At 41.0% G+C, this 27,404-nt stretch overlaps 4 protein-coding genes across 8 annotated transcripts; 2 read left to right on the top strand and 2 right to left on the bottom strand.

The window, feature by feature from the left end:
- Positions 1–356: 356 nt before the first annotated feature.
- LOC149375243 (plasmolipin-like) lies at positions 357–19,113 on the bottom strand. The gene is made up of 4 exons (XM_089589653.1): positions 18,526–19,113; positions 2,541–2,708; positions 2,329–2,424; positions 357–1,956 (listed from the first exon to the last, which is right to left on the bottom strand). Exons 1-4 carry the CDS (start codon positions 18,664–18,666, stop codon positions 1,876–1,878), a joined length of 486 nt encoding a protein of 161 aa, XP_089445779.1. The 5' UTR covers positions 18,667–19,113; the 3' UTR covers positions 357–1,875.
- Positions 3,159–6,360, bottom strand: LOC106643181 (dynein axonemal intermediate chain 3). Its single transcript, XM_089589704.1, has 5 exons — positions 5,985–6,360; positions 5,433–5,905; positions 4,067–5,359; positions 3,667–3,981; positions 3,159–3,608 (listed from the first exon to the last, which is right to left on the bottom strand). Exons 1-5 carry the CDS (start codon positions 6,343–6,345, stop codon positions 3,159–3,161), a joined length of 2,892 nt encoding a protein of 963 aa, XP_089445830.1. The 5' UTR covers positions 6,346–6,360.
- A 509-nt stretch (positions 19,114–19,622) lies between the features above and the next one.
- On the top strand, positions 19,623–21,584 carry Rpt6 (26S proteasome regulatory subunit Rpt6). Its single transcript, XM_014358340.2, has 6 exons — positions 19,623–19,691; positions 19,769–19,861; positions 19,956–20,100; positions 20,184–20,821; positions 20,898–21,173; positions 21,249–21,584. Exons 2-6 carry the CDS (start codon positions 19,844–19,846, stop codon positions 21,387–21,389), a joined length of 1,218 nt encoding a protein of 405 aa, XP_014213826.2. The 5' UTR covers positions 19,623–19,691; positions 19,769–19,843; the 3' UTR covers positions 21,390–21,584.
- Positions 21,585–21,881: 297 nt separating this feature from the next.
- LOC106643230 (uncharacterized) lies at positions 21,882–26,281 on the top strand. Of its 5 annotated transcripts, XM_089589633.1 has the most exons (7): positions 21,882–22,550; positions 22,762–23,175; positions 23,261–23,553; positions 23,584–23,697; positions 23,824–24,276; positions 24,401–25,019; positions 25,083–26,281. In XM_089589633.1, exons 1-7 carry the CDS (start codon positions 22,410–22,412, stop codon positions 25,254–25,256), a joined length of 2,208 nt encoding a protein of 735 aa, XP_089445759.1. In that variant the 5' UTR covers positions 21,882–22,409; the 3' UTR covers positions 25,257–26,281. The 5 variants fall into 5 exon arrangements, with proteins under 5 accessions (XP_089445759.1, XP_089445758.1, XP_089445757.1 ...); XM_089589632.1 differs by having other exon boundaries at positions 23,261–23,694; positions 24,401–26,281; XM_089589631.1 differs by having other exon boundaries at positions 23,261–24,274; positions 24,360–24,407; positions 24,480–26,281.
- The last annotated feature ends 1,123 nt before the right edge of the window (positions 26,282–27,404 follow it).

Genomic DNA, 27,404 nt, shown 5'->3' with positions numbered 1-27,404 from the left:
CTTGACTGCAATTAAAATACATACCCGGGGTATTAACTTTTATTCATTCTTTAGACATTTTTTGGCACTCCTGCACTTGAAATTCCACTTACAATGATGGTGAATGTGATAATGATACTTCTTGAATTTTTACTCTGAAAGTATGACTTATATGATGATGACTTATACAAATGCATATTATTTACTTGTAATCATGTACAATATTGTATATTGCTTCACCTCAGTTATAACTTAAAAATATAGGGAATTACCATTTTTGTCCATGATAAAAATATGACTCAAAAAATAACATTGTCTGATACTTTTACATTCATTTTTTTCTCGAGGGTAGGACGAATATAAATTAACAAAACAAATTAATGGTTTCAATCGTTAATGTATTTATTTCGTTTGTTGTGTCCATACTTTGATCGTTTTATGCATTCGATAACATTTTTGCACAGAGAACAATCGAATCGACAGTTGTTAATATAATCTAATCTCATATAGATTATAAAAAAAATATATATATGTATATATATAACAGTGTATATTCTAGTTCTATTTTTACTCGCTTCGTAATGTTCTTTTCATACTCATCATATATATCTTTAGAAACAAATTAAATATATTTTTTACGAGAATTGTTATTTCTCATAACAATCAACATATCTATATAAATACGTACATGTATAATTTTCTGATGTATTAGATTACATAAAATTAAGGCGCAAAAAGCAGCATATTTTTTCAAAAAAGTCATTTGAATTGACATAAAAAAAGCCACAACAATTATCTGATTAGACAAAGTTGTTATTATGTAGCATCTTACGGTAACTGAACCCCGGTTTTTTTTTTTTTATCTCGGCACTTGAACATTCCAAAAATCATGTGTAAAATTTCACATCTTGTACAGTGTGCCATTTTCTTATATACCATAAGTACAATAAAAAAAAGCGAGAATAATAAACTTAAATTGAAGTAGCAAGAACACAGTGGTTATTGATTGACGTAAGAGCAAACATACCTATACTATTATTAATAATAAAAATGTTAGCTGTCGCAGTAATCATTCAATAATAATTAAATAATACATAAAAAAAAGGGGCACAATAGTGGTTACAAACGAACATAAGTAGGTTCAGATACACGCGCATGTACCAATGCGATAAATTGCATCCCAAAAAGAATTTTTATGTTAAACATTAAGTATAAAAATTGTTGTACTCGAAGATAAAGAGTCCGTGACGCTGTATGCAAGGGTATATGACAAAGCTAAGTTTGATGTTGAGGAAAAAAGGAAATGGCGAAAGAGAAAAGGTGCGATTGTTGGCGTAGCAAGAATATTTGAAGTTGCAAGGATTTACAATACAAAGATAATACAAAAACTGGTTTAACAAAAATGGCTTTTGGGAGTTTTTTCTGCAAGGAGAAAACTAAAGACCATAAATCCATTGCTGTCACAAAAAAAAAAAAAATTAATAAATAAAACGTACGAACAAAATGTGGCGTATTATATTATGGGTATCCAATGATTGAGTGCTTGTGAATTATAGGAGCACAATAAGTCTTGCATTTGTACGCGTAGAACTATCCCATATGTATTGAAATAAAAAAAGAAAGAAAAGTTTCAGAAAGACTGTTTTAGTTAATACACAAGATGTTGTTGCCTTCACTTTACTGCAGTAGAGATCCAGTCTTTACTCTGTTATATATTGGTATACAATAAATATGTATATATATATATGCATCGTAGAGATAATAATACAAGCTGACTTGCGCGCTGCTGGGTATAGGTACAGACGTCGAATAATGGCACGGCCATTTTTGCGGCTGCATCATGTACACCTCTTTTGTTGTGAATGTGTAATGCATTTGTTGTGATTTCTTTTTTTCCTAACGCTGACTACCCACGTGCTCCAGATAAAGGTAGTACGTGCCGGCTGCATATGCAAGGGTATTAAACAATCCAAAGACCTGTAGAAAACAAAATACATGCAATTTCATCAATGTTTGTCGACTTTCTTCTAATACAACTATTTTTTTTTTCTTTTCACAATAAAAACTCGTATCTAATAAATCTCCAACAAATTTTTGCTGGATGTGAAAATATTCCGATTTTTTGCTCATAACGTAACAAATTGACGTCTACAATCAAATAAAAATAGTTGTACGTTTTTATGTTGCGTTAGGAAAAAAATATCAAACACAAAAAGCTTGGGTATTTAAAACCAATTGTTTGCGTCGATAGATATAAACCTATAATTGTATTTTTGATTAATTTGACGCTTTGCAATGATATTTGTTCTTAAAATGGCATAAATGAAGTATAATGCATGTAATACTAACCCCCGCAGCAATATACACAGCACCTCTGACTACTGCCAGCTCGCATACGAATGCCGTGAAGTAGAGAATGGTGAAGATTCCCGTGTTGAAGAGTTCCTATACGGGCAAAGAAAAAAAAAAAAAAAAAAAAAAAAAACAAACGAATAAATAAAAACCTAAACTTTTCGAGGTTGCCGATACGATGATCTTTGTATGTGTGCACGTTTACTCACAGAGAGCAGCCAATTGATGGGTATCTTGAGCGATTCGCGGACGGAGAGAAGATAGATGACCGACCACAAGCAGGTCACGATAAAGGCGACCACAACGACGAAGGTGAACCATCCACCGGCAGCGTAAGGTGACGACGAGCCCAATATCAAGCAGATGATGCCGAGAATCTGGAAGATTAATAGTCAATGATGAGCCACGTTTGCCAAGATAGCTTTGTTACACGTAATTATCAGTTATATAATATATATTATTACAATCGAGAGTGTTTCCTCGAGATGCAATGTACACACGCATCGCAAATTTGGAGTATTAATTTACTCATTTACCCAATAACCCCCACAATACAATCTTACAACATCAATCGCAACAATCAACCTTCGATCCTGATATAAACGAGGATTTTCCATTGTTTAATTTTTTGATTCAATAATCCTTTCGTCCACACAAATAATATATCAAAAGCCTTGTGTCACGTGTTGTGAAAAACGTTTTTAGGGAGGGGAGGGTGAAAGAAATACAAAAACCATTCCTACTTTGGTGGTTGTTTATTATTTTAATTTGTCATTAACATTTTATCATACGCGGTTGTAAAAAATCATCCACGAGGTCTCTTGTTTTCAGCTGCAGCCATCCCCGAACGCCTCGTTCCACTCGAAGCTCGCCTCCACTCTCCTGCAAAGCTCCTCGCTGATCTTCCGGTACTCCAGCTCCAGCTCCTCCCTCGGCCTCTCTGCCACGGCCTCCCCGTCCGAGTCTTCCTCCTCGTCATCGTCCTCAGCCCCATCCGCCTCGTTACCTCGGAGCACCTCCTTCGCGATCCTCTCGTCCAAGATCTCGTCGGCCCGAACGAGCTCTCCCCTGATCTTCAGCCACCTCCGCGCCCTCTGCTTCTCGAGCGAGACCAGCGGCTCCCGCTTCCTCTCGAGCTCGGCGGGCTCCAAGCCCCTCTTCCGCAGTACCACCATCTCGGCTCGCCTCAGCTCCTCCCGCCGCCAGAGCTCCGTCCTCGAGACGCGCCGTCGCGCCCGTCTGCGCTCCGCCTCCTCGCGCGCCAACCTCTCTTGCTCCTATAACAAGAGATGTACATGGCCACTGTGCGATCGAACAAGAGATATAACGGTATACCTTGACAAACTTGTCGCGCGCCTCCCGGTGCCTCCTGGCCAGCTCGGCTCGTTCCCGCTCTGCCCTGCGCCTCAGAGCTGCTGGGTGCCGTCCCAGGTACTCGTCCTGCCACCGGTGAAACTCGAGCTTGCGCCTTGTCTCCCGCCACGCAAACTCCTCGAGCCACTCGATTCGCTCGGCCGCCGCGCCCTCGTCCTCGCCCTCGTCGGCAAAGATCCGCAAACTCGAGGGCCCGTCCAGCACCGCGAATGACCACTGATTCTCCTCGTCTCTCCCCGAGCCCCCAGGACTCGGGAAGAATATGTACGGCGTCACCTGCATTGCACAATTTTATAATTTATACATACATTTAACATGGGTGTATATGTATAATTGTATGTACAACAAGAGAGCCGCTCACGTTGTTGGAGATTATCCGTAGGAAGAGGGGTGCGCCAGAGTTGCGCTTCAAGTCCCAGACCTCGAAGGATCCGTCGAGCCTGGCGAGGCCGATGGTCCCCGGTTTGCCGGTACTCCAGCAGCCCTCCCCGTACCCGAGCCTCGCGTCCGACCTTCTACGGTAGAACGGCCCCTCGGGCATGTCCTCCTTCCACAGGGCGAACACCCGGCCCCCGACGCTCAGAAACACGTCCTCCAGGTGGTCGCACCTGGCCAGCGTCCTCACGCGACCGTCGTGAGCGGTGCACCTGACCACCGGCTTGGCTAGACACGGCTCCGACTCGCCATCAGCCTCCTCCCAAGCGCACCGGGCGACCTCGCCACCAGCGGTGCCCACGAACACCGTCCTCCTCGCGGACGAGCCCCACGGGAGATGGAAGCTCGTGACCGGGTCGTTTAGTTCGCCGATCGTTAATCGGTGGACGGGTGAGAGAGCCAAGCGCAGAGGACTGAGGGCCCGTGGGGGACTGGCCAGGGATCGCGGTAGGCTCCAAAGGTACAGGCCACCCTCGCCGGAGGACGTGGCGAAGCAAGGTCTCGGCGACGAGGGGCCCACTCGCAGCCACCGGATCCCCGTGACTCCGGACGCGTGGGACTTGCCGTCCGAGGACACGGCTATCGTCGCCTCCCTCCTCCTCGGGGGCTGACCGGCACCGCCGCCACTGCTACTCTCCAGCCAGTCCATCGGTATCTCCCAGACGACGATGCTTCCGTCGAGGCAGCCACCGACGAGGATGCTGGAGTAGCTCCCAATTGGGCAGAACGACAACGCCGAGACTCGCTGATCGCACTTTAGGAGGAACTTTGGCCGCAGGGGATCCGACAAGATCCACAGGGCCACCAAGCCATCGTCCAACGTGTCGTTGGTGGGGTCCAAGTAGGCGCAAGCGAGGAAATTGGTTCTCTCGGGGTGCCAGGAGGCAGCTAGCAAGTACCTCGTCTTGCCGATCGTGTCCAAGTCCAGTAGGATCGTCGACTCGGGATAGCTCGTTTCGCCGATTGCCGGTCTTCCCGCTGGTGGGGCGTCGCCCCTCAGGTTGGCCGCGTCGTTCACGTGGAGGTTGATCGAGGCGTTGAAGGAGACGGTGTTGTCGATCTCCGTGGCCCAACCGGTCGCGAATCCCGCGAGCTTGGACCACTCGAGCCTCCTCCTCTCCGCGAGTCGCAGCGCCTCCTCGCTGACGAGCTCCTTCTTCGGCCCATCTGGACTCGAGTTGTCATCACCATCCCCCTCTTCCCTCGGGGCTTCCTCATCCTGTTGGTCAAAATTACCTCCAAACCCATCGTCTCGTGTGTGCGTACATGATTTCTCCAAAGTTACCCTTTACCTCCACCTCGTCTTTCGTTACTTCCTCCTCCTGCTGTTGGTGCGCCCACAGGTCGGCAAACTCCCGGGGCACCTCGAGCTCGTGCTGCGTCCACTGGTTGGTGGGCCGTGCGGGGTAGGTCTGGGCCTCGGAGTGCCGGCTGCCCAGGTGGGTCTGGGTAGCCCCGGCGAGTCGGGCGAGGTCGACCCTCGGGTGGTTGTCCGCCTCCTCGGGGGCGAGCTCGGCGCAGGTGTCGCGGGCGTCGGCGAGGTCACGGGGCCGGAGGAGCTCGGCCACGGGCACGAGGAGGTCGAGCTCGCGCGTCGGGCCCACGGGACGCGGGGACGCTATCTCGGCTGCCGATCCTCCCTCGCGCCACGGCCCGGCGAGCCTCTCCACCTGGCGGCGCGCCCCTTCTCGGAGCCGAAGCGTTATCCAACGGTTGCGGCCGGCTACGGCCCGGCAGGCCTCTTTGCTCGTGCAGATCGCGAAATCTGTTGGATGCGATCGCCGGTCATCGGGGCCACGAGTGCCCATTTTCAAGTATAGGGAGTAACAAAGAAGAGTTCACACCTGCTCCATCGGGGTGGCCGGTGATCTTGTCTTCGGCGTACCCGACCAGTAGCCAATCCGCCGTGGAGGCAGCGATTCGTCCGGATAGCCCGTGGAGGGTCGTGTCCTCGCGTCGCGAAACTTCCAGCAGAGCTTGCCGGGGCACGTAGGCGTAGGGGCACTCGAGGTACACGTCCTCGTTGACGACACAGCCGAGAAGGGCTTGGGCCTCGCGGGACAATTTCACCCGTTCGACGCCTTCGGGTGTGGCGGTTGTCCAGCGGTGCTGCGATCGGTTGAGGGAGCATTTCTCGGTGTCCGTCTCGTCGGTGGTTTTTTCACGCGAGCGGCTCAGCCAGGAGTCGAGCGGTGCCGCTTCCATGGCTCCGACGATGGCCCTCGACTGTGTACACACGACTGTACGTACAGCATCGATCCAACTTTACGCCACGGGTATATAATACACGTGGGCAAGGGAACTATGGGCAATCAATGCAACTCTATGTGGCTCGTTTTCACGAGTTGTCGACTGGCTTTCTTTGTCTAATCGCACATTTCTCTCGTTCAACGTACAATAATATTTTTTCCTTTTTTTCCGATGCACACGTAGGCATAGTAAAACAATAACATCTAATAATAATAATAATGATAACAACTTCTAATTACTATGATATACATAATATGATTAACAAAAATGCACAATTGACGTTGCATCCTCATTCGAAGCCAAATTGTATTGTATAACGATATATAAGTACGCACAATGAATTCTCCCATACAAAATTCGTCGCTAAAACAATTCTTTTTCTTCTTCTTCTTCTTCTTCTTCTTTTTTTTTGTAGCTATTTTGGCGAACTGTACGAGCTCGCTATTGCCATTGCCGGCGTCGTTGGCATAGTGGACAACCGTCTCGGATAATTTCTTTCACTGTATACTTCAACATTTCTTTCACTGTCAACTCGCGCGTATAGAATACCTTTTTGGGACCGATGGATTAAAAAATAAAAGGAGCCGTCGTTGATTTTTTGGATCGAAGATAAAAAAACCGGGGATTCCCCGGATGACATATAAGACACCAGCGCTCGGGGAGTTGATGAACCCATGACTCCGCGTAACAAACACATGGATCTAAATATAGTCGTAGCGGGGGAGCGAGCTTTTCAAGAGATCGGAGACTTTACAGTGGACCACGTCTACGAAGCCATTCAATATTACAATGTACATAACGTACGTGGCAAAAAAAATGCAGTCCACGTGTCTCTCGTGTCCATGACCTTCTACTTAATCTATTGGGTATATGTTACACTTATCAATCGAAATGTTTCAAAATATCCCATAAAGAGACAATATGGAGCTTAACATAGTATCATTGTGTTACAATCGTTGCTGTTGAATGAAAGTGACTGCTTATCGTCAAACATCGACGACGCGAGAGCCTACTTGGAAGCACTTCTTATCAGGAGCGTAAATCATGTACCGTTGCGTGGATACGATCTGTAGGCGCAGCTGATGCATTGCTTAAGTACATATTGTGGTATACACTCAAGTTTAAACGAGGCGTCGAGAATATGAAGAAGAAGCTGTGCAAGTACTTGTACATGCACACATAGAAGCCAAAGTATGATTGGTCTGTTGGTACACACCACGAACTGGACGGCATTATATCGTATACATATAATGCATATACATGTATATGCCTACCCAGCCGCTGGCTCTAAAAATAGATGCTGGCTCAGGTCGTATATATACTCCTTCACGGCTACATTGCTAGAGGAACAGTGCAGTAGTACCTAGCGTAGGTACGGAACGTGGGAGGGAGAAAGTTTTTTGAAAATTTTCACTTTTGCCTAATTAATAACTACACAATTCGTAGTATATGCATCATCCAGGATCGAGTAACGAGGTACAAGGGCCATTTTTTCCTTTTTTTTTTTTAGAGACAAAAGTGTGCATGTACGTTTTTGAGGAGAGCGACGTGAGAAACGTTTGTTCGCACGTGTAAACGTAAAGCAGAGATGAGTCGAGTAGTCTATATACTCATCTCTGCATAAAGCACGTAATCAACAATGTTTATTTATTACATAGTATGAACAAGTAGTTCGAAGCCTTCGATATGATAATTTTGAGTAACGAACGACTGCAGTTTCGACAATGTCACAAAGGAGTTAAAATACGTAATGGGGATTGACTTAACAAAATAAATGTAAAAAATTTTTTAGTTTTTTTTTCGAACCCCCAAAGGGAGGAACGCATACAGCGCATCGCTGTTTCTTCAGCGGAGCGACTTTCTTCTTACGTTCCTTTCCGCTTCTCTTGCGACACAATAGTTTATGAGTCTTCCTTCGGGATGAATGTAACATATTGTATTTATCCACAGGTCTTTCTTTTATACAACATAAATGTAGTCCCGAAGTTCGCCAACTCTTGATGAATTTAGCCATTTTTGGCCATTATTTCTTTTCATTTCGAGCCATAACTGTTTAATCGAGTTGCCCCCGTCCCCTTTGTCTGGAGAGTAAAAAGCACTACAGCGTCATTCACCGGAGCTATATGTGTGCTGAAAATTTCACGGCGACTCTTTATCAATGCCAAAAGAGTATAAGTATACGCGAGGTGTATCGCACATGGGAGTTATAGACCTCAAACAACGGAACTTGGTGTATGTCACGGCTGCCTCGGGCTATAAACTTCCTTAATAATTTATACGCGCCGCACACACATACACGTGTATACAGGTATATCATACACTCGCTTATGAGCGCATTATCGTGTATTTTACCATTGAGCTTCCATTTCGATGTTTCTCGATAGCTTATCTTGCGTGTATATATGTATACCCCACAATTGTTCTGATTTTGACGTATTCTCGAAGTAACAATTTTTCGATAGGTACAACGCCAGAAATCATGGGTTCTTCGGCATTGGATTAGGGGGAATTGAGTGCAGAGAAATGAGAAATATATTTACATCTTTTCTTTTTTTTTTTGTTATCACGCTTTTGATGGTTGAAAAAAAAAAGCTATTTTCGTTGCTTTTGTAATCGGTTCTTCTTGTTCTTTTTTTTATTATTAGGTACTTATCCACTCGAGACAATAAAAGATAAAGACAAAAGGATGAAAAAATACCTCTTTACCAAAGTTGAAATTCTTTCATCTGCACAAACTTACCTTAAAAAAAATAGTACATGTATGTATATTATTTGTGCACACTCAAATGGCAGTGTGGCTATACGTTGCTATGCATAATGTAATCACGAAACAATGCGGCGATGTCTCTTTGATGTACAAGTATTTTGACACACAGTTTTCTTCATTGTTTAAATCATGCCCATTACATTTTTTCTTTCGAAGCAATTAAAACTGAAAATTCATGTCGAAAGATTTAGGTATGCAGCTAATTGGGGTTTTATAATTTTGATCAGTAATTAAAATACATATACACTAGAACGGTTATGCGCGGGCTTTCGACTATAGTACCGGAGTACATTATAACGTACATTGGTATGAATATGGTTAATAGTATGCTGTAAGAGAAATTTCACGTCGGAAAATTTTCTTATACATATATATATATACGTCAAACGAGCGCACTTTTCATTAAGATGCCAACTAGCAATTGGCTCGATTACTATAATGACACATTTCAACTTTCTGGTTTTCACGAAATTAGTATCGATCGCGTTCAACCCCGCACCTGTATACTTGTGTACATACCAGCGGATCTTTATTTATTTTTATTTTTTCTACTTCCAATCGTACAAAACAAAAATTTACGATATCTCGGTCACCAAAATACGAGCCAATATGTGAATCATACGCAACAAGCAATGACGAGTGTGAGGACGATAAAAAGACGCACGTACCCATACATGTACATTGCGTTTGTATCACACGCAATGTGTATACTTGCAAGCTCGACGCTCGACATTGTATTTATATAAATTCCGGCCACTGTCCGTCATTTCATTAGCATCGGCTGGCAAGCGGTACGTTTTTGCAAAAAAATAATCAAGTATTTACATGTATAAAAGCTAGGGGGGGTTCTGTCCTTGCGCGCCAAAGGAACGCTTTTCTCCTTTCATTAGGTAAGTAGGTATACATATATAGCCAATGTAATTATACACACGCGTGCTGTTTCAGTGTCAACTTACTCACAATATTTAGGGGAAGAGATTTTACGTTCGGAGAAGACAAAAAGAAGTTTCGTAACGAGTGCTCGTAAGTCCTTTTTCACTTATCGTGGGAGAGGTGCGTGTCGCACACAGATCTGTAGAAAAGAAAAAGAAAAAAAAAAAAAACTTTTGAGCAGCATTTAGCCTAAAGAGCAAAAGAGGACGTCATCATCCTGATCGGGCACCCGAGCATGTATTATATGATACAGCAGTGCCGATTACGTAAGGCGATGTAGGTATATATTATGCATTACCACCACGAGCGTGGGTATACAATATAAATACATAAATGGATAAATGACGCGCAAAAACACACATAGATACGCAATACATATGCACAATATAATATATACAATGAAGCGTGTGACCTTCGAAGCGGAGCAATGTTCGTAAATGGCAAGGCGTGCGTTTTGTTTTTTCCTGGTTACATGCTCGCACCTACGCTCGAGGGACTATAAAGATGAACATTTTTTTTGCTAAAACTCCGTAATGTGCCGCTTTGGCCATTTAGGTTGTTGGGCCTCTCGTGCAAGATGACACAGAGGACAACTATACTTTGTTAACGTCCATTTTTTTTTTTTTTTTCATCTCTTTGTGGTTGTATATATATAGAGATAATAAACTTGGAGTATGTTAATTTAATGCTTCAAGAGCGCAAGTGCGAACACGTTGTGAGTGTATATGAGGGATAAATATTAAATGTACACAAATATATGTAGGTAGTGGGCAAAAAAAATTGATAAACCACTTGTGATGTTATGCGTACTGCGTCATGTTTATTGTTAAAATTCATCGGAGAAAGTGATCAATATATGTTTCTTTTACTAAATGGACATCTTCGAGTGTGTCTTAATTGGAAAAGAAAATTGGACTTACTCAACAAGTTAAAATATACGGAGGAAAATCGTCATATGTCAATACTCGGTTGGACACGTGTAAGTGGGTCAAAAAACAACGAAAAATCATGAATCATTTCGAAAACCAAAGTGACGAATGCCGATAAGTCCCTATTGTTATCTGTACAAAGAGTGCCCCTTAAACACACGAGTAGTCGCTAGATTTATCAGTTGAAATTTCATCACTATAATCTTATGCATGCGGGTACTCGAATTGTCTTGGCCAGCCAAACATCATCAACTTACCGGCATTGTACACCGCGTTTTTTATTTAAATTTAGTAATTTCAAGCGTTGCGGCGTAAGTAAGTACACCAGAAATGAATTTACTGGAAAAGCTACCTCATTTTCACTGATTCCATTTTGGAGAGTACATTATATAGGCAAAGAAAGTTGCCTTTTCCACGGAATTAGCCGCTTCTCCCGAGTATAGGTAGGCATCCACAAAAAACGGCATTGAGAAAAATTAAAAACCAACGATTCATTAAAAATGGAAATTTTTGCGAAAATATCATTATTTTTTCAAATTCAACCGTATTCAATTTTCCAAAAGTAGGTACAATTAACGAGGAGCAGCATAGCAACACTTTTTCAACCCCTTGAACGAAAAATCCTCCATCGATCGTTACGCGCAAGCATGAATTGATATATAAGTACTGGTATATATACATATACGTATCGATACATACGAAGGTATACGCGTTTGAAGTAGCGCAAACGATATAAATATTACAGTCGCTTGGCCTCCACACTTCTAATATATTTTATATTTATATCAACGTGTGTGTTTTTATTAAATTGAGAAGGTTTTTGATGCCACCACTTGTAAAAGTCCACACTGATCCTCAATCGTAGGTGCCCAGCTGATCCTTTTGAGTTTGTTACCTAATTAGACACGCGTAACGTGGGGACACCAAAATGGGCAGGTGATCGTGTCATTTATACGTGATTTTATGAAGAAAAAAAAGAGTAAATTTCGATCGAGACACTGTTTTGCAAGCCTAAACTGTAATTGCAAATCCACAAAATTATAAAAAAATATTTAAAATTATAGTACTCATGCCGATCATCTTGAAGGTACGCGTGGGAGTGGTTTACCTGTATTCTTGGCTCTAGTATGTATATACACAAGTACACCACCATCTCTGCGTACTAGGAAACGCGTTAGATCGAGGGTACAATAGAGATATAAAATTGGACGACAGAGCGTATACATATATAATTATATACTCTACATGTATATATACATTTGCTTTCGCGATTCATTTGAATTGAATAATTATGTATGAAAATATTACAAAAGAATTGTGTACAAATGGATGGTTGGTGCCGTACATAAATGACATTTACTCGGTGTTTCAAGGGGGCATTTTTTATTTTTCACTCCTCGCTCCATCAAAAAAATTGCAAACGTCTCGTTATAATTATGTACAAAGACACATTAATAAATTATTCAGAGAGCACGCAATACCATAATATATTTAATTATACATCTACATTGTACTTGCTGCATGTATTGTGTTACCGGAAGAAAAAGCCAACGGGTTTTCGCGCGCTCATTCAAGTTACGGGCGTCTGATGTCTGCAGTTGCATGTGTGATACAGGTATACACTCGTGAGGGAATGAAAGGAGTAACGCCCGGACACAAGTGCGAACCGATGCTATACGTACAACACATTAGAACCCTATGTGGTTGCGTTATATTATACTTTACACATACCGCCCGTCCGGAAAATCCATTGCATATCCGCGGCTTGTCCAGCGTCACAATCAATCGCTGTGACTTTGAGTTTACCCCTACACACAACCAATAATTATACTTACCTTTAAAACTAATTCGCCATACCGTTAAAAGATTAAGCATAAAGTACAAATACATAATATACGTGTACCTGTACTCTCTCGTTAAAGTGCCCCTCTCCCTTTTTTTAAAAGTTTAGCTTTTTGCTTTTAGCTGCTATCAGAAACCTACGTGCAGTTTTCCCATGACGATTATAGGTATTACGGGTTACGAGCTGGTATGAGTATATATTTTACTGTAAACAACACGTTTTTACTGCTATTAGAACTGCTGTTCTTGGGCACAATGATATTATGCATATATAAGCATGGGAGAACCGAAGATAAAACGGTGTGGTGTCTGCGTGTGCACGCACACCTGCTGCAATGCGATAATGGATATAATAATAATAATAATAATAATACATATTTTACATTGCGGGTATAAAGTATCGTACGCGTCGATTCGAGCTAACGTGATTTTTCTTACCACGTGCCTTATGTACACATACTTGGATGATTCCCCGCTGATGTAGTATACACGGCCATGGATCTCGTAAAACCGGTATCTATACAAGTGTATTTATTTGTATTAAAAAAAAAAAAAAAAAAAAGTTACAATAATATAGATATGTGTGTCGGCAACGGTAATAATATTGAGTGAAAACTGTGTCACTCACGTGTAACCCAAACTTTTGTTTTTCCTGAGCCTAACAACGTTGTTTGATGCATTTCCTTGAAAATTATTCATAAAGAAACGAGTAAAACAAGAAAGCCAAATACGCTCGTGTAGTACGGAATCCCAGACGGTAAGTTCAAAATGAGCTCATCGTGTCATTTCTAGCGATTCCCGTGAAAAAGAAAGACACCACTCGGAATGGGAGGGTATAAATAAGTAGGTACACACGTGTAACCCCATAGGTGATGTGCATGTATATTTATGTCCGTCCAAACTCCCCAATTATTCATGCGACGATGGGTGGATTTTATATAAATATAAATCCGAAACACGCGGTGTTCAACCCTTTTCATCTATATTTGGGTGTACCTATGCCGATATTGATCGCTACCTATGACAAATATACGACACGCCCAAATAAAAAATTATACAAGTGTACAGGAATACGCGATCGTGCCGATTTTTTCGCAGCGATCGGCACAGCGACGACTCGAACGGTTTTGCGAGTCTATACGTGTGTATGTATCCAAATACATACTCGCCAGAAGTCTAGTTTACCGTTATTTGCGTGCCTACCTACACATAAATACATACATGTGTACTTGCATGCGTACCAGTTATGAACAAGTTCAACGTCACGCTGTGTACTTACACCAACAACCCACCTCCTCTCCGGAGAGCCCGTGTTCGATAATAAGTCGTGCGTGTATGCATATACCATATCTACACCTATAAAGTTCATGTATAATATTATGTCGCGCGCACTTCACACAGAGCTGGCTGTACCTATACATATACTGCAATAAATACGTGCAGCAAAAAAAAAACGAGAAAAAAAGAGAAGTGTTTCTCTCAGTCGGTGAAAACGAAGCGTTTGAGTGTAGCTGTTGGCTTATTACGATCTCGATACCGATTCGTGGTATCGATCGTTCGATGTATAATAATCTAATGCCGAGTGTGTCAATACCGATCTGCAAAAGACGCCAAGACGAATAACAATAAACCCGTCAAAAAATCGTCCAACCGGTTTTTTAACAATATCAGTTGGACGGTTGACCGGTACATATAATAAGTATTTATATCTCGGTGGGGCGTGTGTGCATGAGCATGCATATAGTTACCGAACAATCAAAAACAAATATATAGTACCTGTGCTCTATATACTGCGTAACACGTCTGATTTATATTGATTAATCGTATACACGCCAACTTGTAAATATACATAGGATTGCAAGCGCGTACATATTTCATAATATGTACGATCCAAAGCTTAATTAAGTACTGCGCAGCATCTGATCTCTGCATGGGCCGAGTCATCAATTGTCATGTCTCATCTTCTCATTTCTCGCCATCTTCTACTTAAATTTGAGGGAAAGAGACGTGATATACTTGTTGGATTTTCTCACTCCGTTCGTACGCGATGTCACCTATACACCGGTATAGGTGATGTATACCGATATAAATACTACACGTATATGTGTACCAACAGCAAATTGACAGGCGCGCCCACGGCGGTATACTTAAGCCCACAAATACGGGAATGTCACGCCAAAAGTCGTGCTGTATACAATAATATATACTGCACGAGGGACGTGTGTATAGACATATGTATATGCCTGGACGATCTCTTGCGTAAGCATACCGGTTTCTCTCCATAGTAAACACACACCGGTATAAGTGCAGTATATACACATAATACATGCGTTTCGAGCTCCACTGCTGATGATGTGTATATATATAGGTACTGCCGATATATACTGTTTTCTCCTCTGATACATAATATATAATGAAATCCATGGGCTAACTATATATTATACACGTATAGGTAAGTTATAAGGGAGAGAAAGACACCATATAAAAGAAGAGCGAAAGAAAACCGGTCAAAGGAGCCTCTACGGTGTATATGTATATACATATGATATACTTGCATGTATATAGGATAACGTGTAAAACGCGGTAAAACGCTTCGACTGCGCTGCGCCTCATATATTGTTATACCAATGTCAGGCTGATACTTACATATACGAAAGATTCCGCATAAAATTGGTGTATTACTTATTAATACTCAAAAGATTGACTTGAATAATGGTATGGTCAATGGTATTTTATTTGGTGACGGTCGCTCGTATATTTAGTCATGATATCGACTAGGGTGACCGTTGTGGTGGTGAAAAAAAAAAGAGAGACTTTACGAGTGGGTGTAAGTATTTTATAGTGTTTCCAATTATCAACTGTGCTCATGACATATATATATATACACGCGTATTTTTCGTCTCTTTCTAGCATCCCATATTGTTTATTGCGTGAAAATAAAGACTAAGAACGCGTCACGTGGTACATTACATATATAGTTTACCATCTATTTGAAAAAAAAAAAGAAAAAAGAAAAAACAAATAAAATAAAGCGTAAATACACCAGATGCGCTAAATTTAAAAATCTCCCACACGCGTACACGTTTGTATATCTACACCTGCGTATAGCATTGGGAGGAAAAAGCGAGAGAAGAAGAGTCGACCGGTCGCGCCCACACGCGGGATCTTGCGAAATCGGCACAAGAACGTCATCGGGGGGGAAAAAAAAAAAAAAAAAAAAAAAAAACAGAGATGGGTACAGAGGTAGGTATGTGTTTGTTATATAGGTGCTGAATGTATTTACAAACACAACTTACGTATACCCACATGTTATTGAATTCATACGCATTACTTATTACTTTTATATATAGAGGGATGTGGCATGACGAATCATATATTGTTGTATGGCTACCTATATATTATTTCGTATGCTGCACGACCATTACGCATGACATTCGTATTCGTTTACGTGCATGTAATAACCGTGAATTTAACAAATGGTCGGTATGTATACCTGCGAGTAAAGGAAAATACAACAAAGACGACGACGAAGGAGGACATCATCCACAGCGACTACGACCTCCATTTCGCTGCGACGCGTGGAAAAGAGTTATGTACTAACCACACGACTGATATTTTCAGAAGAACAAAAAAAGGAAATGATGATCGAGGCTCGTTCATGGTATATGATATCGGGCACCTGCGAACATGTACGAATTAGAAGATACGCGCTTCAAAAGCATCAAACGTATACCTATACCTAATTGTGTTTTTTCGTTATTGGCGCGTGTTACTATTATTATTATTATTATTGTTATTGGTTGTTTGAAGTTGAAGGAAAAATAATTCTCATTGCCGATTATACGTTTATGTCATCAAGTTCGTAACACCTCAAGTAGATATACGAAATACTTAATTAGCTAGAGTTTACACAAGTAAACGACGACCATGACGACGAAATTGCAGCATCAGGAAGTTCTTCAAAAAGCTCCGTATACGAGCACAACGAAGAATTAAGACCCAGTTGGCTTTTACCTAAATGGTTTGGACGTGTAAGTGTGTGTGTGTGTGTGTGTGTGTAAAAACGCGAGCCTCGCCCTCGACTTCGTCAGAGGTGCCCCCCTTGTACCGATCGCATTTTCTTATTAAGAAATTAAAGAGCCAGACTTTCATTGCGCATCGCGAGAGAACAACAAATTTTTTTTTTTTTTTTTTTTTCTACGACAATTTCATGTAGAAACGAAGCATCGACCGATGTATCGATGTATTGATGATTTGCGGCATTTAAAAACTTTAGAAGCTGGTTTTCGATTCGTTAGTATAGATATACATAGGGAAGTGATAATATTTTATCGTCGAGTCGGTTTCTTGGGCCGCATCATCGGACTTTTTGGGAGAACCAATAGTCAAAGACATCTAAGGAAATAATTGATACGGCAAAACGCTCAGTTTTTTTTTTGTTTTTTTCGAGGGGCGTTTTTGTTTCCAATTACGATTCCAATTAAAGCAACTCAAGTCATTGCAGCCGATCGATAAATATTATACCTACTTTCTCGTTGTTTTATTTAACTCGACAAAAAAATAAAGCATTCGTTCTTGCAGATAACACATTAACCGATGTTAAAGTTTGTAGCAACGATCGCTCCATCGGGGTAACAGACGAGCACCACAAGCTAACATCGATATACTCGTATAACTTTTATTTACAATAATCTTAAACGACATACATCTGTTTTTTTTTTTTTGTTTTTTTTTTTTACACCAAATTTCGGTTCAACGGGTGTTTGTGCGTGTAAATGCGAGCACCTGTACATCGACGTGTTCAGTAAACACTGTAGATATACCATCGACTGTTACGATAGCTCAGTGAACCGTATAACGATCACTGCGTGTACTCTCGTCCTCTCTTTGATTCTCCCTCGATGCGCATCTCCTGGAGTTATGTATACTTTGATCAGTTTGCCATCACAAACGCCAGAATTGTACCATTGATGAAAAAAAAAATTCCAAACCCGAGAAAAAGATCGGTAAGGGATCGGTAACAGATTTCAAGGAGTACCAACAGCCATAAGACGACAGTGTGGTGAAACGAGAGCAATAACGTTGCACGCAACGGAGCAACGGTTTTCCAGCCCCCCCCCCCCCGCCTCTTCTGGAGCATTCGACTCGTCGTGAGAGTGAATTAAATAAAACACTGAACTTATATATATGTATACATGCGTGCAAAGAGAGAGAACCAAGAATGAGAGAGAGAGAGAGAAAGAGAACGCATATAGGCGTGACACCCGAGAGAGAGAAAGAGAGTCGGGGGAAGTAATGTAAGGTGCAAGGATGAGTTGTTAATGTTATGCGTGACGTGTGTACGCGCGCTTACGTATCTATTAAATTATCTTTTGCACAATACGCAATAAGTATACCCTGTGCACTTGCAGAGTATTGACTCTTCAAACTCGATTGCAGGTAAACCAGGGAAAACTAACCGGTAAGCGGCTGCGGAGGGGAGGAGGGGGGAAGTAACCGATACGCTCCGTTCGAAGAACAGTTATCTAATTTACAAAAAAAATGTACATTCCTTCTCTTCCCCCACTCTCTTTCACGCTTACTTTTTTCCACTCGAAACTGGTTGAAATAAAAAAAATAAAAAAATAAAAAAGATGAAAAGCTTGTAGTTTTAGTTCAACTTACAATCTGGGTAATCTTGAGGACACCGGGTATCGTACGAAAATACTCCACGTTCAATCTGAACGGTGACGACGCCGGTCCTCCGGTGCCACGGTTCGCCTCCTGGCCGTTTTGCACCGTCACCGTTACGCTCTCGGACATCATGTCTTTTTTTTTTTTTTTTTTTTTTTTTATTACTATTGATGGTGTTGTTGGTTGTTTGATTATTCCAACACACCAGAAACCCACAAAACAATTTATGTATATACTTTTACGTATTAAATGAAACGCAACAACACCCGCGAATCCACTATTTCGCAACGAAAAAAAACTCCAAACGAGGATCACTGATGTACTAAGAAAGCGATTATGAATAACTATAAACGAGTCTCGTGGTGATAATCGCTGTGGTGTGTGTTTAATCAATTACAACGCGTATACGTATAGGAACAATAAAGTTATGAGTGAGCGATTGTGTAAGTAGGCACTTGCGTGGTTCGTGGGCCGAGACACGCGACAAACTGAAAACGCGCGGTGACGGACGGAGACGGAGCCGCAAACACCGAGTAGAGCCTCTCTCGTGGATCGTGGAGCGACCGTTCCCCACCCGTGTGTGCGAGACACTCATCGTATCATCAACGGCTGCGATACCGATATCCATACTTACTATACATGTGCCAACTATAGACAACGTTGTGTACCTACGTGTCTTTGTTGATTTTACAATGGCACTGTTGCAAATATATGTTACCATCATTCTCATCCTCACTTGATTCCCTATATTTTTATATGAAAGCGGTGTACGTGTGTAGGCGCGTATTCGATACTTTACCCATCTATATTATTATTATTATTATTATTATTTTTTTTTTTTTTTTTTTAACTGTTAATCGTATGATACAATCAACGTAAACATTGTGGGATTTACAAGATTAAGTCCTTGAATCAGTTGAATCATCTTGCGAGCGTGCGCCACTATTTTTGATTCACGCAGATTTGAATTTGGCGCCCTTTGCGTCATGCGTAACGAAACGAAAAATCCCTAGAGCTTCGATCTAGGGGAAGGGTGACCAACAACCACGAAAATCCCCTACTCAAGTAGCAGCAGAAGCGATTGTGTGGCGAGTCGTAGTGACAAGCATTTTCGAGAGTACCATTATAATATACACATCATCTACTTGTGTTTAAAAGTACCGCAATACATTTTCAATCCCACAAAAACTTTCATGATTACAGCATAAATAACGAAATATCTGCATTCTTTCAGGCAACTTCTCGAAGGGTGGGCTCAACTACACATCCGCAAAGCCATTCTTGAATCGGCTAATTGGGAAGATTCAAAATGACGCTTATTAACAAGGTAATAAACATCAATTCTAACCTATTGCCCTTCATTGCAATCACAGCCCACATCACATTTTTTCTACGTATTCTATCGTTTTTCTTACTTTCAGATGGAAATTGATGAAAAAAACGCAAAGGGCGAGGGCTTCAAGCCATATTACATTCAAAAGATCGAGGAGCTGCAGCTCATCGTAGCTGAAAAGAGCCAGAATCTTCGTCGTTTGCAAGCTCAGCGTAATGAACTCAATGCCAAAGGTATATGACTCTTTCAAAGTTACTTATTCACGAGTACTTGGTGTTGATTAAACACGATATTAAGTCGGTGCATGTAATTTTAGTACGTATGCTGCGTGAGGAGCTCCAGCTTCTCCAGGAGCAAGGTTCTTATGTTGGAGAAGTTGTCAAACCAATGGACAAAAAAAAGGTCCTAGTCAAGGTTCATCCAGAAGGAAAATTTGTCGTCGATCTGGACAAAAACATTGATATAAATGACGTGACTCCCAATTCAAGAGTGGCCTTGAGAAACGAAAGCTACACACTCCACAAAATCCTGCCCAACAAAGTTGATCCTCTTGTTTCACTTATGATGGTGGAGAAGGTTCCAGACTCAACTTATGAAATGGTTGGTGGTCTTGACAAGCAGATTAAAGAAATCAAAGAAGTCATAGAGCTGCCAGTTAAGCATCCAGAGCTCTTTGATGCTCTTGGTATTGCACAGCCCAAGGGGGTATTGTTGTATGGTCCACCCGGTACTGGAAAGACTCTACTGGCTAGAGCTGTGGCTCATCATACAGAATGTACATTCATTAGGGTTTCTGGTTCCGAGCTCGTCCAGAAGTTCATTGGGGAGGGATCACGTATGGTCAGGGAACTCTTTGTTATGGCCAGAGAACACGCACCATCTATTATTTTTATGGATGAGATTGATTCTATTGGTAGCTCTCGTATCGAATCTGGATCGGGTGGAGACAGCGAAGTACGTATTTATTACCAAATTGGTATTTGTTGAATAATATTTACAAATTTTATCTAAATCTGCGTTCGTTTGTTAGGTTCAACGTACAATGTTGGAACTTCTTAATCAACTGGACGGATTTGAAGCCACGAAAAATATCAAAGTTATCATGGCAACCAACAGAATCGACATTCTCGATCCCGCGCTCTTGCGTCCGGGTCGTATCGATCGTAAAATTGAGTTCCCACCACCAAATGAGGAAGCGCGTCTTGATATTCTAAAAATTCACTCGAGAAAAATGAATTTAACACGTGGTATCAATTTGAGAAAAATAGCAGAGCTCATGCCTGGTGCTTCTGGAGCAGAAGTGAAGGTAACGTAAAATTGTAGAATTCACTACGTTTACGTTATTATCAACATTTACCATTTTTCTTTTTTTCTTTTACAGGGTGTGTGCACCGAGGCTGGTATGTATGCTTTGAGAGAGCGCAGAGTTCACGTAACACAAGAAGATTTTGAAATGGCTGTTGCTAAAGTCATGCAAAAGGATTCGGAGAAGAATATGTCCATCAAAAAATTGTGGAAGTAAATGAGTATTTCAAGTCCATGCTATTTTGTTAATCGGAATTTACAATTTACGGAATTTAAAATGTAACACATGTAAAAAAAAAAAAAAAAAAAAAAAAAAAAACAACAACAAACCATTTGAACTTGTATCGAATTATACTTAATAGCAATGACTGTTTGTTATGATGATTTTTTAGGTAAACATTAATTTTATATGCGTAAGAATAAAAGTATTTGATAACTTAATTTTGTTTCATTCAACTGCAGAGTTTATCACTGCTTCGTTTGGTTTTTACGATCAACTGGCTATACTCAATTGTCAGAATAAAAAATCCATAATTAGATCAATCAATCATGGGAGCTTCGGAAAATCGGAGAGAAAAAAAAACCCACATAGATACCCGGCGGTAATTTACCCGCACGTATAAGAGTAAAAGAGATGAAGCGATATTACATATTGCAAATGGCTGGCGAGAGAAGTTCGCTATTGGAGTGCAGGAGGCAGGAGCAGGAGGAGATTATTACTACTGTTGTAGATATGTAATAGCTGACGAGAGTAACGTAGATAGGGTGTATGTGTCACCGTAGTCATCAGTTTCGACTGTTTCGAGGCTCTATACATGCATCAAATCGTCGTAAAATCCGAATAATCTGCGCGATAATAATCGTGGCGTTCGCGCAAAACTTGTGTGTCCGCATACTTATTAAGTACTTGGGTCCTTGGGTGTTGTGCCTTGTTTGGTGCCGATGTAATGATGGATTCAGAATTCAACGAGAAGCCGGCTTGTTGCAATAATACTTGAGTGATGCGTGCGCGCGCGTCCGCTCGCAAGTGACGGACGTTGTTTTCCTGGTCTCGGCGCTGCGCGTCATCGGCATCATCAGCGAGAGCAAAGTGTGTCTATATTAGGGTAGCTGCAAACTCGTCAGGTTGATGTGTAGTGTGTGGCGACATTGGGAAAGCTAGGGGTAGAGTGAGCGCCGACGTTGTTGTTGTCCACTAGGGCGCAGGAGGAAGGGGACCCGGGACGCCTACGGTACAATGTCGGGCTATCGGCGCGTCAACTACTACGAGCTCTGCCGGCTCTGCACAAGCAGCGAGGGCGACAAACTCGACATCTTCCTCGAGGAGGGCCGCAGGCGCCAACTTCAGAACAAAATACAAACCTACCTGCCCATACAGGTCAGCTGTTTTTGCTTTGTTTGGGATAGTTATGATTAGTCATCTGTTTTAATTGATTGAGCATTGGTAACATCTAAGATAAAATCAATGGAAACTGTGTGTTTTCTTACGAGCAATTAGTAATTCATGAGCCATGAGATAATTATTGATGTCAAACCGTCTTAAATAACATTTCGAGCTTGAGTACATTGAATCTTGGTCTTTTTTTCAGGTAGCAGAGGAAGACTCATTACCAAAAATAGTTTGTCTCGAGTGTGTAAGGAAGTTGGAAAGCTTTATTGAGTTCAGGGAATCAGTGAGAGCTGCAGAAGGTATGCTGGAGTCGTATTTCACTTCCATCAGATTTTCCGAAGATTTCTTGAAAGAGGGAAAGGTCTATGTAAAAAGTACTGTCAAAGAAGAAAAGCCAGTAATTATAGAAGAAACTCAGGTTGACGATGATCCCTTGGCTAATGTTGTTGAAAAAATAGTAGTTCCACCAACAACGACAAGCGCCCAAATTATAACAGATCAAACTCAGCAATCACAGCCTCAGCCAGTACTTGTGAGCAGCATCAATGCTGCAAATCTACAAATCATAAGCGGGGTCCAATCGAGAGTTCAGCAATACAAATGTGCAATGCAGGTTGTTGATTGCTTCATAAGAAATTATAAGAAATTTATTTTGGTGGGGGAAATATTTGTTCAAAGATACTTTTTTTTTGTTTTAGATGCAGTCTGGTAATGTAGCAGCAGCTGTTGTTGAGGCGACAGCTGAAACTCATTACAGTTATCAGCAGCAGACATCTCAACAAATGCCCACCCAACAGAATCAAACGCAAAATCAAATAGTGGAGCAGCAGCAGCAGCAGCAGCCACAATCCCAGTCGACGCAAATTCAAGTGCAAAATCAAATGCAGAGCCAAAATCAAATAGCACAGCAGCAGGTACAAACAGTACAAACGCTGAGGCAGCTGTCCCAGCAGCCATCATCTCAAGCTAGTCAAGTAAGCCAGCAGCAACAGCAAGTTCAAGTGAATCAAGAGCAACAGAGCCAGTCTCAAATAACTCAACAGCTGCAGCAGTTACAACGACAACAACGCGAGCAATTTGAAAAACAGAGGCACTTGCACCACATAGAGAAACAGCAGCAACAACAGCAGCAGCAACAGCAGCAGCAACAGCAGCAGCAACAGCAGCAGCAGCAGCAGCAGCAACAGCAGCAGCAGCAACAACAACAAACTCAGCACATTCACATTACAACTGCCCCAGAACCACAGCCGCAAGTCGAGGTGCACCGCAACATTATCCTCAAAACTGAGGATGTTCATGAGCAAAATATGCAAGTAGAGATGCAAAAAAATGAAGCAGTTGTGGTAAGCCAACACAATCAGCCGACATTTACCACGGTTCAGGCATCGCCCGAAGTCTTTTTAAGCCTTGGCTTTAAAGACGCGCTAGCGACACAAGTAGCCACGCAAATCGTGACGCGTGATGATGCAAAAGACCTCAAAGACTTTGTTAAAACAACGGAGGACGCAATGTCACGTTCCTCCATCAACCATATTTCCGAGTTCCTGAGAATTCGCACTACACCAGAACAGCAAACCTCATTACTTACAGTCAACCCTCAAGCGATATCACAGGCTACCCACCGACAGTACGTATGCTGCGACTGTGGCAAAACCTTTCCAACGATCAGTCAAATGAACGACCACGACTGCACAACGTCATTACTTACAGAGGTATTTTAAATTATTATAATACATTACTTTCGTTGATCGTACAAGTTGACCGTTGATTTAATACCGTTTTGCTAAATAATTACAGCAAGTACGAGAGATGACTGATGTCAAGGAAGAGGAACCAACGACGCAAATGGTGAACGGTGCTGCTGACGTCCACATGGCCGATGCAGGAAACACTTCGAGTAGTACGAACAACGGCAACGTGGGCAACAACTCCAGCGTGGGTCCGTTTAGCTGTGACATTTGCAACAAGCCATTTAAACGAAAAGAGCATCTTTTCCAGCATCGCAAGCTACACACTGGCGAGCGACCCTATGTTTGCACCTCGTGCGCCAAAGCTTTTAGTCGCAAAGAACACCTCGTACGACATTTGGTCTCTCATACCGGACAAAAGATGCACGAGTGCGAAACCTGCGGCAAAACTTTCTCGCGCAAGGATAATTTGCACAAGCACCGCAAGACTCACGGAATGGCAGGGCCATACATCTGCGATCACTGTGGCAAATCCTTTGTCGTCAAGCATTACTATCTCATGCATCTGACCACTCATGCACCTATTGTTACGGACGGTCTCAATTGCGCTCAAGACGCGTTACCCTACAAGTGTGACATTTGCCACAAGGCTTTCTCCGTCAAGCAGTACCTAACTACGCACAAGCTTAGGCACCGGTCCAAAGGTAGCAGTAGCGCCAGTAGCAGCAGCAGCAGCAACAACAACAATAATAATACTGGCACCACCAACGCGCAAAGTAACAACACAGGCCAACAGCAGCAGGTGCAACAGCAGGTGAGCTCGACGAGCGAGCTGACGGTCACGCGGGATATCACCAGTGTGAGTATGAGTAACGGTACGACAACACATCCAGCGAATGGATCTGTCATTGAGATCCAGGGTGTCGTTGAACGAGCTGAACCTCAGCAGCAATCTGATACTTTTGTCGGTAATCACTATCAGGGCAACGTGGCGCAGTTTCAATGAGATAAGGGGAAGCGTGTCTACTACGTTCTCTTGCCAAATGGAAACAACCATAAGATCGTTGTTGTTTAAATGGCTTGAAAAACGCGGACACGCTTCCGAAACTGACAAATTTTGACTCTATATCACAAGTAACATTTTTTTAATGGTGTTTTTCTCTCCATTCATTCCCCCGATATTTGTAAATTTTTTTTTTTTATTTTTACATTGCCTAAATGTTTAAGAAATTTTGGCGAGCAATTATAACGTGTAAGTCGTAATACATTTAAGAGTCTTTTATGGCCGGTAAAGATAAGCAAGGAATATAAAAATTGTATAAGCGATGATATAGATTGCTATGATAGGGTATCGATTTATATGTTTTATAACTAATTTTAGCTAGAGGTGAGTAGCTATAGATTAGCCATATTAGTTATGAACCTTAATCTAATAATCTCGAATGAAATTCTCCGGCCTCAAAAAAAAAGATAATAATTATTTTCTCCAAAATAGTGAGAATATGTGCAAATATCGAGTAATCGATGATTTTCTTAAAAATTATAATTTTACTTTAAATCGAAAATAGTTTTGAAATTGCCATACCTAAATTTTCAATTTTTTAGATTATTTTAGCAGAGACAAATATCGATATTTCATAGAAAAAATTATATACTATTTAGCATAAGAAATGAGAGAAACATTTATTAAATTGTCGATTTTTAGTGTCTTAAGGGAATTCTATGCATAGGTATGAAAGAGTACGTATATATATATTATGTATATTTTAAAAAATCTGTATCATAAATGCGTGTTACAAAAACCGAGATTAGAATTTACAAATTTCCTACAGCAGTTATAAGGAAATAATTTACTAAAACTGATGACAAGCATTGCTTTTTCTATCTGTAGTAAAATCGATGCAAAATTTGTTTATACTAAGCGACAAATAATGTACATCATAAAACTACATTTTTACAGGATAAATATAGAAAAAAAGTTTAATAAAAAAGTAAAATTTATTTTAATAACAAAACTTTAAAGCAAAAAGTTGTAAAATCAAAAATGTACATTTCGTTTGAATCCAACTTGGTATAAACAATTCTGCATCGTTATCTAACGAAGCTGGTGCCATGTCATTTTGTAATATAATTTTCCACTAAGCTGAGATGTAACAAAACGTCAACAATTACGTTTACGTTTTCTTTTCTCTATCAATAGCCAAAAGTCATTTGGATACGTTTTTTTGACATTCGATTAGAATCAATCGTCTTTTTATATCAGTAATTCTTTAAAAAGTTTTAGCAAAGAGTTTGCAAAATCATTTTTTTAACAAAATAAACAAATAAATAAAAATCCACTTTCATTCAGCAAAACATTACTTTGCACCTGGATACATAATGACCAAGTAAATTTTGGGCTTGTAAGCGGGTCTCTCCCACGCGTATTTGTGCAAATTTACGTGCACGCGTCTGGTGCACGTATAGTTACACTAATTAGTATATAATAATTAATTTACGATAAGTATAGGTACGACTTCATTTCATCTGCGATATCAAAATGAGAGAAAAATTAATAGATAAAATATAAATGTACGAGGTGTAAGCGAGCTCAGTGGTGATGAATCATAATAATTTATGTCGAAATTTAAAGGCAGAACAAATGCACGTTTAGGCCGATATTTCAAAAAGATACAAAATAATGTCGGGATTTGTATTGTACTTGGTTTATGTATTTAAAAAAAAATTATTTAATTTTTATAGCTTTACAATTTTTTCACGCAGTTCACATAACTTAAAACTTTTTAATGTACAGATAAAGCCGCGTAATTTTGTAATTAATGTCATAAAAGATAATGACATTTTCATGCAAACGAAAACAATTGCGAACATTGAAGTATTCAATTTTTCAATTGCATTCCAGGATAAGAATGCAAGAAAAAACGGTAACATGTTCCCTGCATTATGGAAAAATTAGGTGGAGCAAAAGGATGTTTTTGTTTGAGCAATAATTTGTAGTTATTGTATTCGCGCATTATGCATTACTTTTTACATTAGACGTGACTGTTAGCAGATTAACTTTGATTATTAAACGGCTGTGGAATTAAAAAAAAAAAATAACAAAAATAACTTGTGGAATTAATTCTGACATAAAAGTAACTACAGCTACAAAATT

This window comes from Copidosoma floridanum, unplaced genomic scaffold, assembly GCF_036245765.1.
Source record: "Copidosoma floridanum isolate Cflo_tuat_1 unplaced genomic scaffold, Cflo_Japanese_pri ptg000009l, whole genome shotgun sequence".
In the NCBI taxonomy this organism is placed as follows: domain Eukaryota; kingdom Metazoa; phylum Arthropoda; class Insecta; order Hymenoptera; family Encyrtidae; genus Copidosoma; species Copidosoma floridanum.
Note: the sequence above shows the minus strand (reverse complement) of the source record. Positions and strands in the feature narration are given on the sequence as shown.

Bases quoted from the DNA above. Each gene is read 5' to 3' on its own strand.
- Rpt6 (XM_014358340.2), top strand. The intron at 20,822-20,897 runs GTACGTATTTAT...TTCGTTTGTTAG, and splicing joins GATCGGGTGGAGACAGCGAA to GTTCAACGTACAATGTTGGA. The intron at 21,174-21,248 runs GTAACGTAAAAT...TTTCTTTTACAG, and splicing joins CTTCTGGAGCAGAAGTGAAG to GGTGTGTGCACCGAGGCTGG.
- LOC149375243 (XM_089589653.1), bottom strand. From the start codon at position 18,666: ATGATGTCCGAGAGCGTAACGGTGACGGTGCAAAACGGCCAGGAGGCG. The intron at 2,709-18,525 runs GTAAGTTGAACT...TTAATCTTCCAG, and splicing joins TCCTCAAGATTACCCAGATT to ATTCTCGGCATCATCTGCTT. The intron at 1,957-2,328 runs GTTAGTATTACA...TGTTTTCTACAG, and splicing joins CTGTGTATATTGCTGCGGGG to GTCTTTGGATTGTTTAATAC.
- LOC106643181 (XM_089589704.1), bottom strand. From the start codon at position 6,345: ATGGAAGCGGCACCGCTCGACTCCTGGCTGAGCCGCTCGCGTGAAAAA. The intron at 5,906-5,984 runs GTGTGAACTCTT...CGCATCCAACAG, and splicing joins CGGCCACCCCGATGGAGCAG to ATTTCGCGATCTGCACGAGC. The intron at 3,982-4,066 runs GTGAGCGGCTCT...TGTGCAATGCAG, and splicing joins TACGGATAATCTCCAACAAC to GTGACGCCGTACATATTCTT.
- LOC106643230 (XM_014358271.2), top strand. From the start codon at position 22,410: ATGTCGGGCTATCGGCGCGTCAACTACTACGAGCTCTGCCGGCTCTGC. The intron at 22,551-22,761 runs GTCAGCTGTTTT...TCTTTTTTTCAG, and splicing joins AAACCTACCTGCCCATACAG to GTAGCAGAGGAAGACTCATT. The intron at 24,275-24,359 runs GTATTTTAAATT...AAATAATTACAG, and splicing joins CAACGTCATTACTTACAGAG to CAAGTACGAGAGATGACTGA.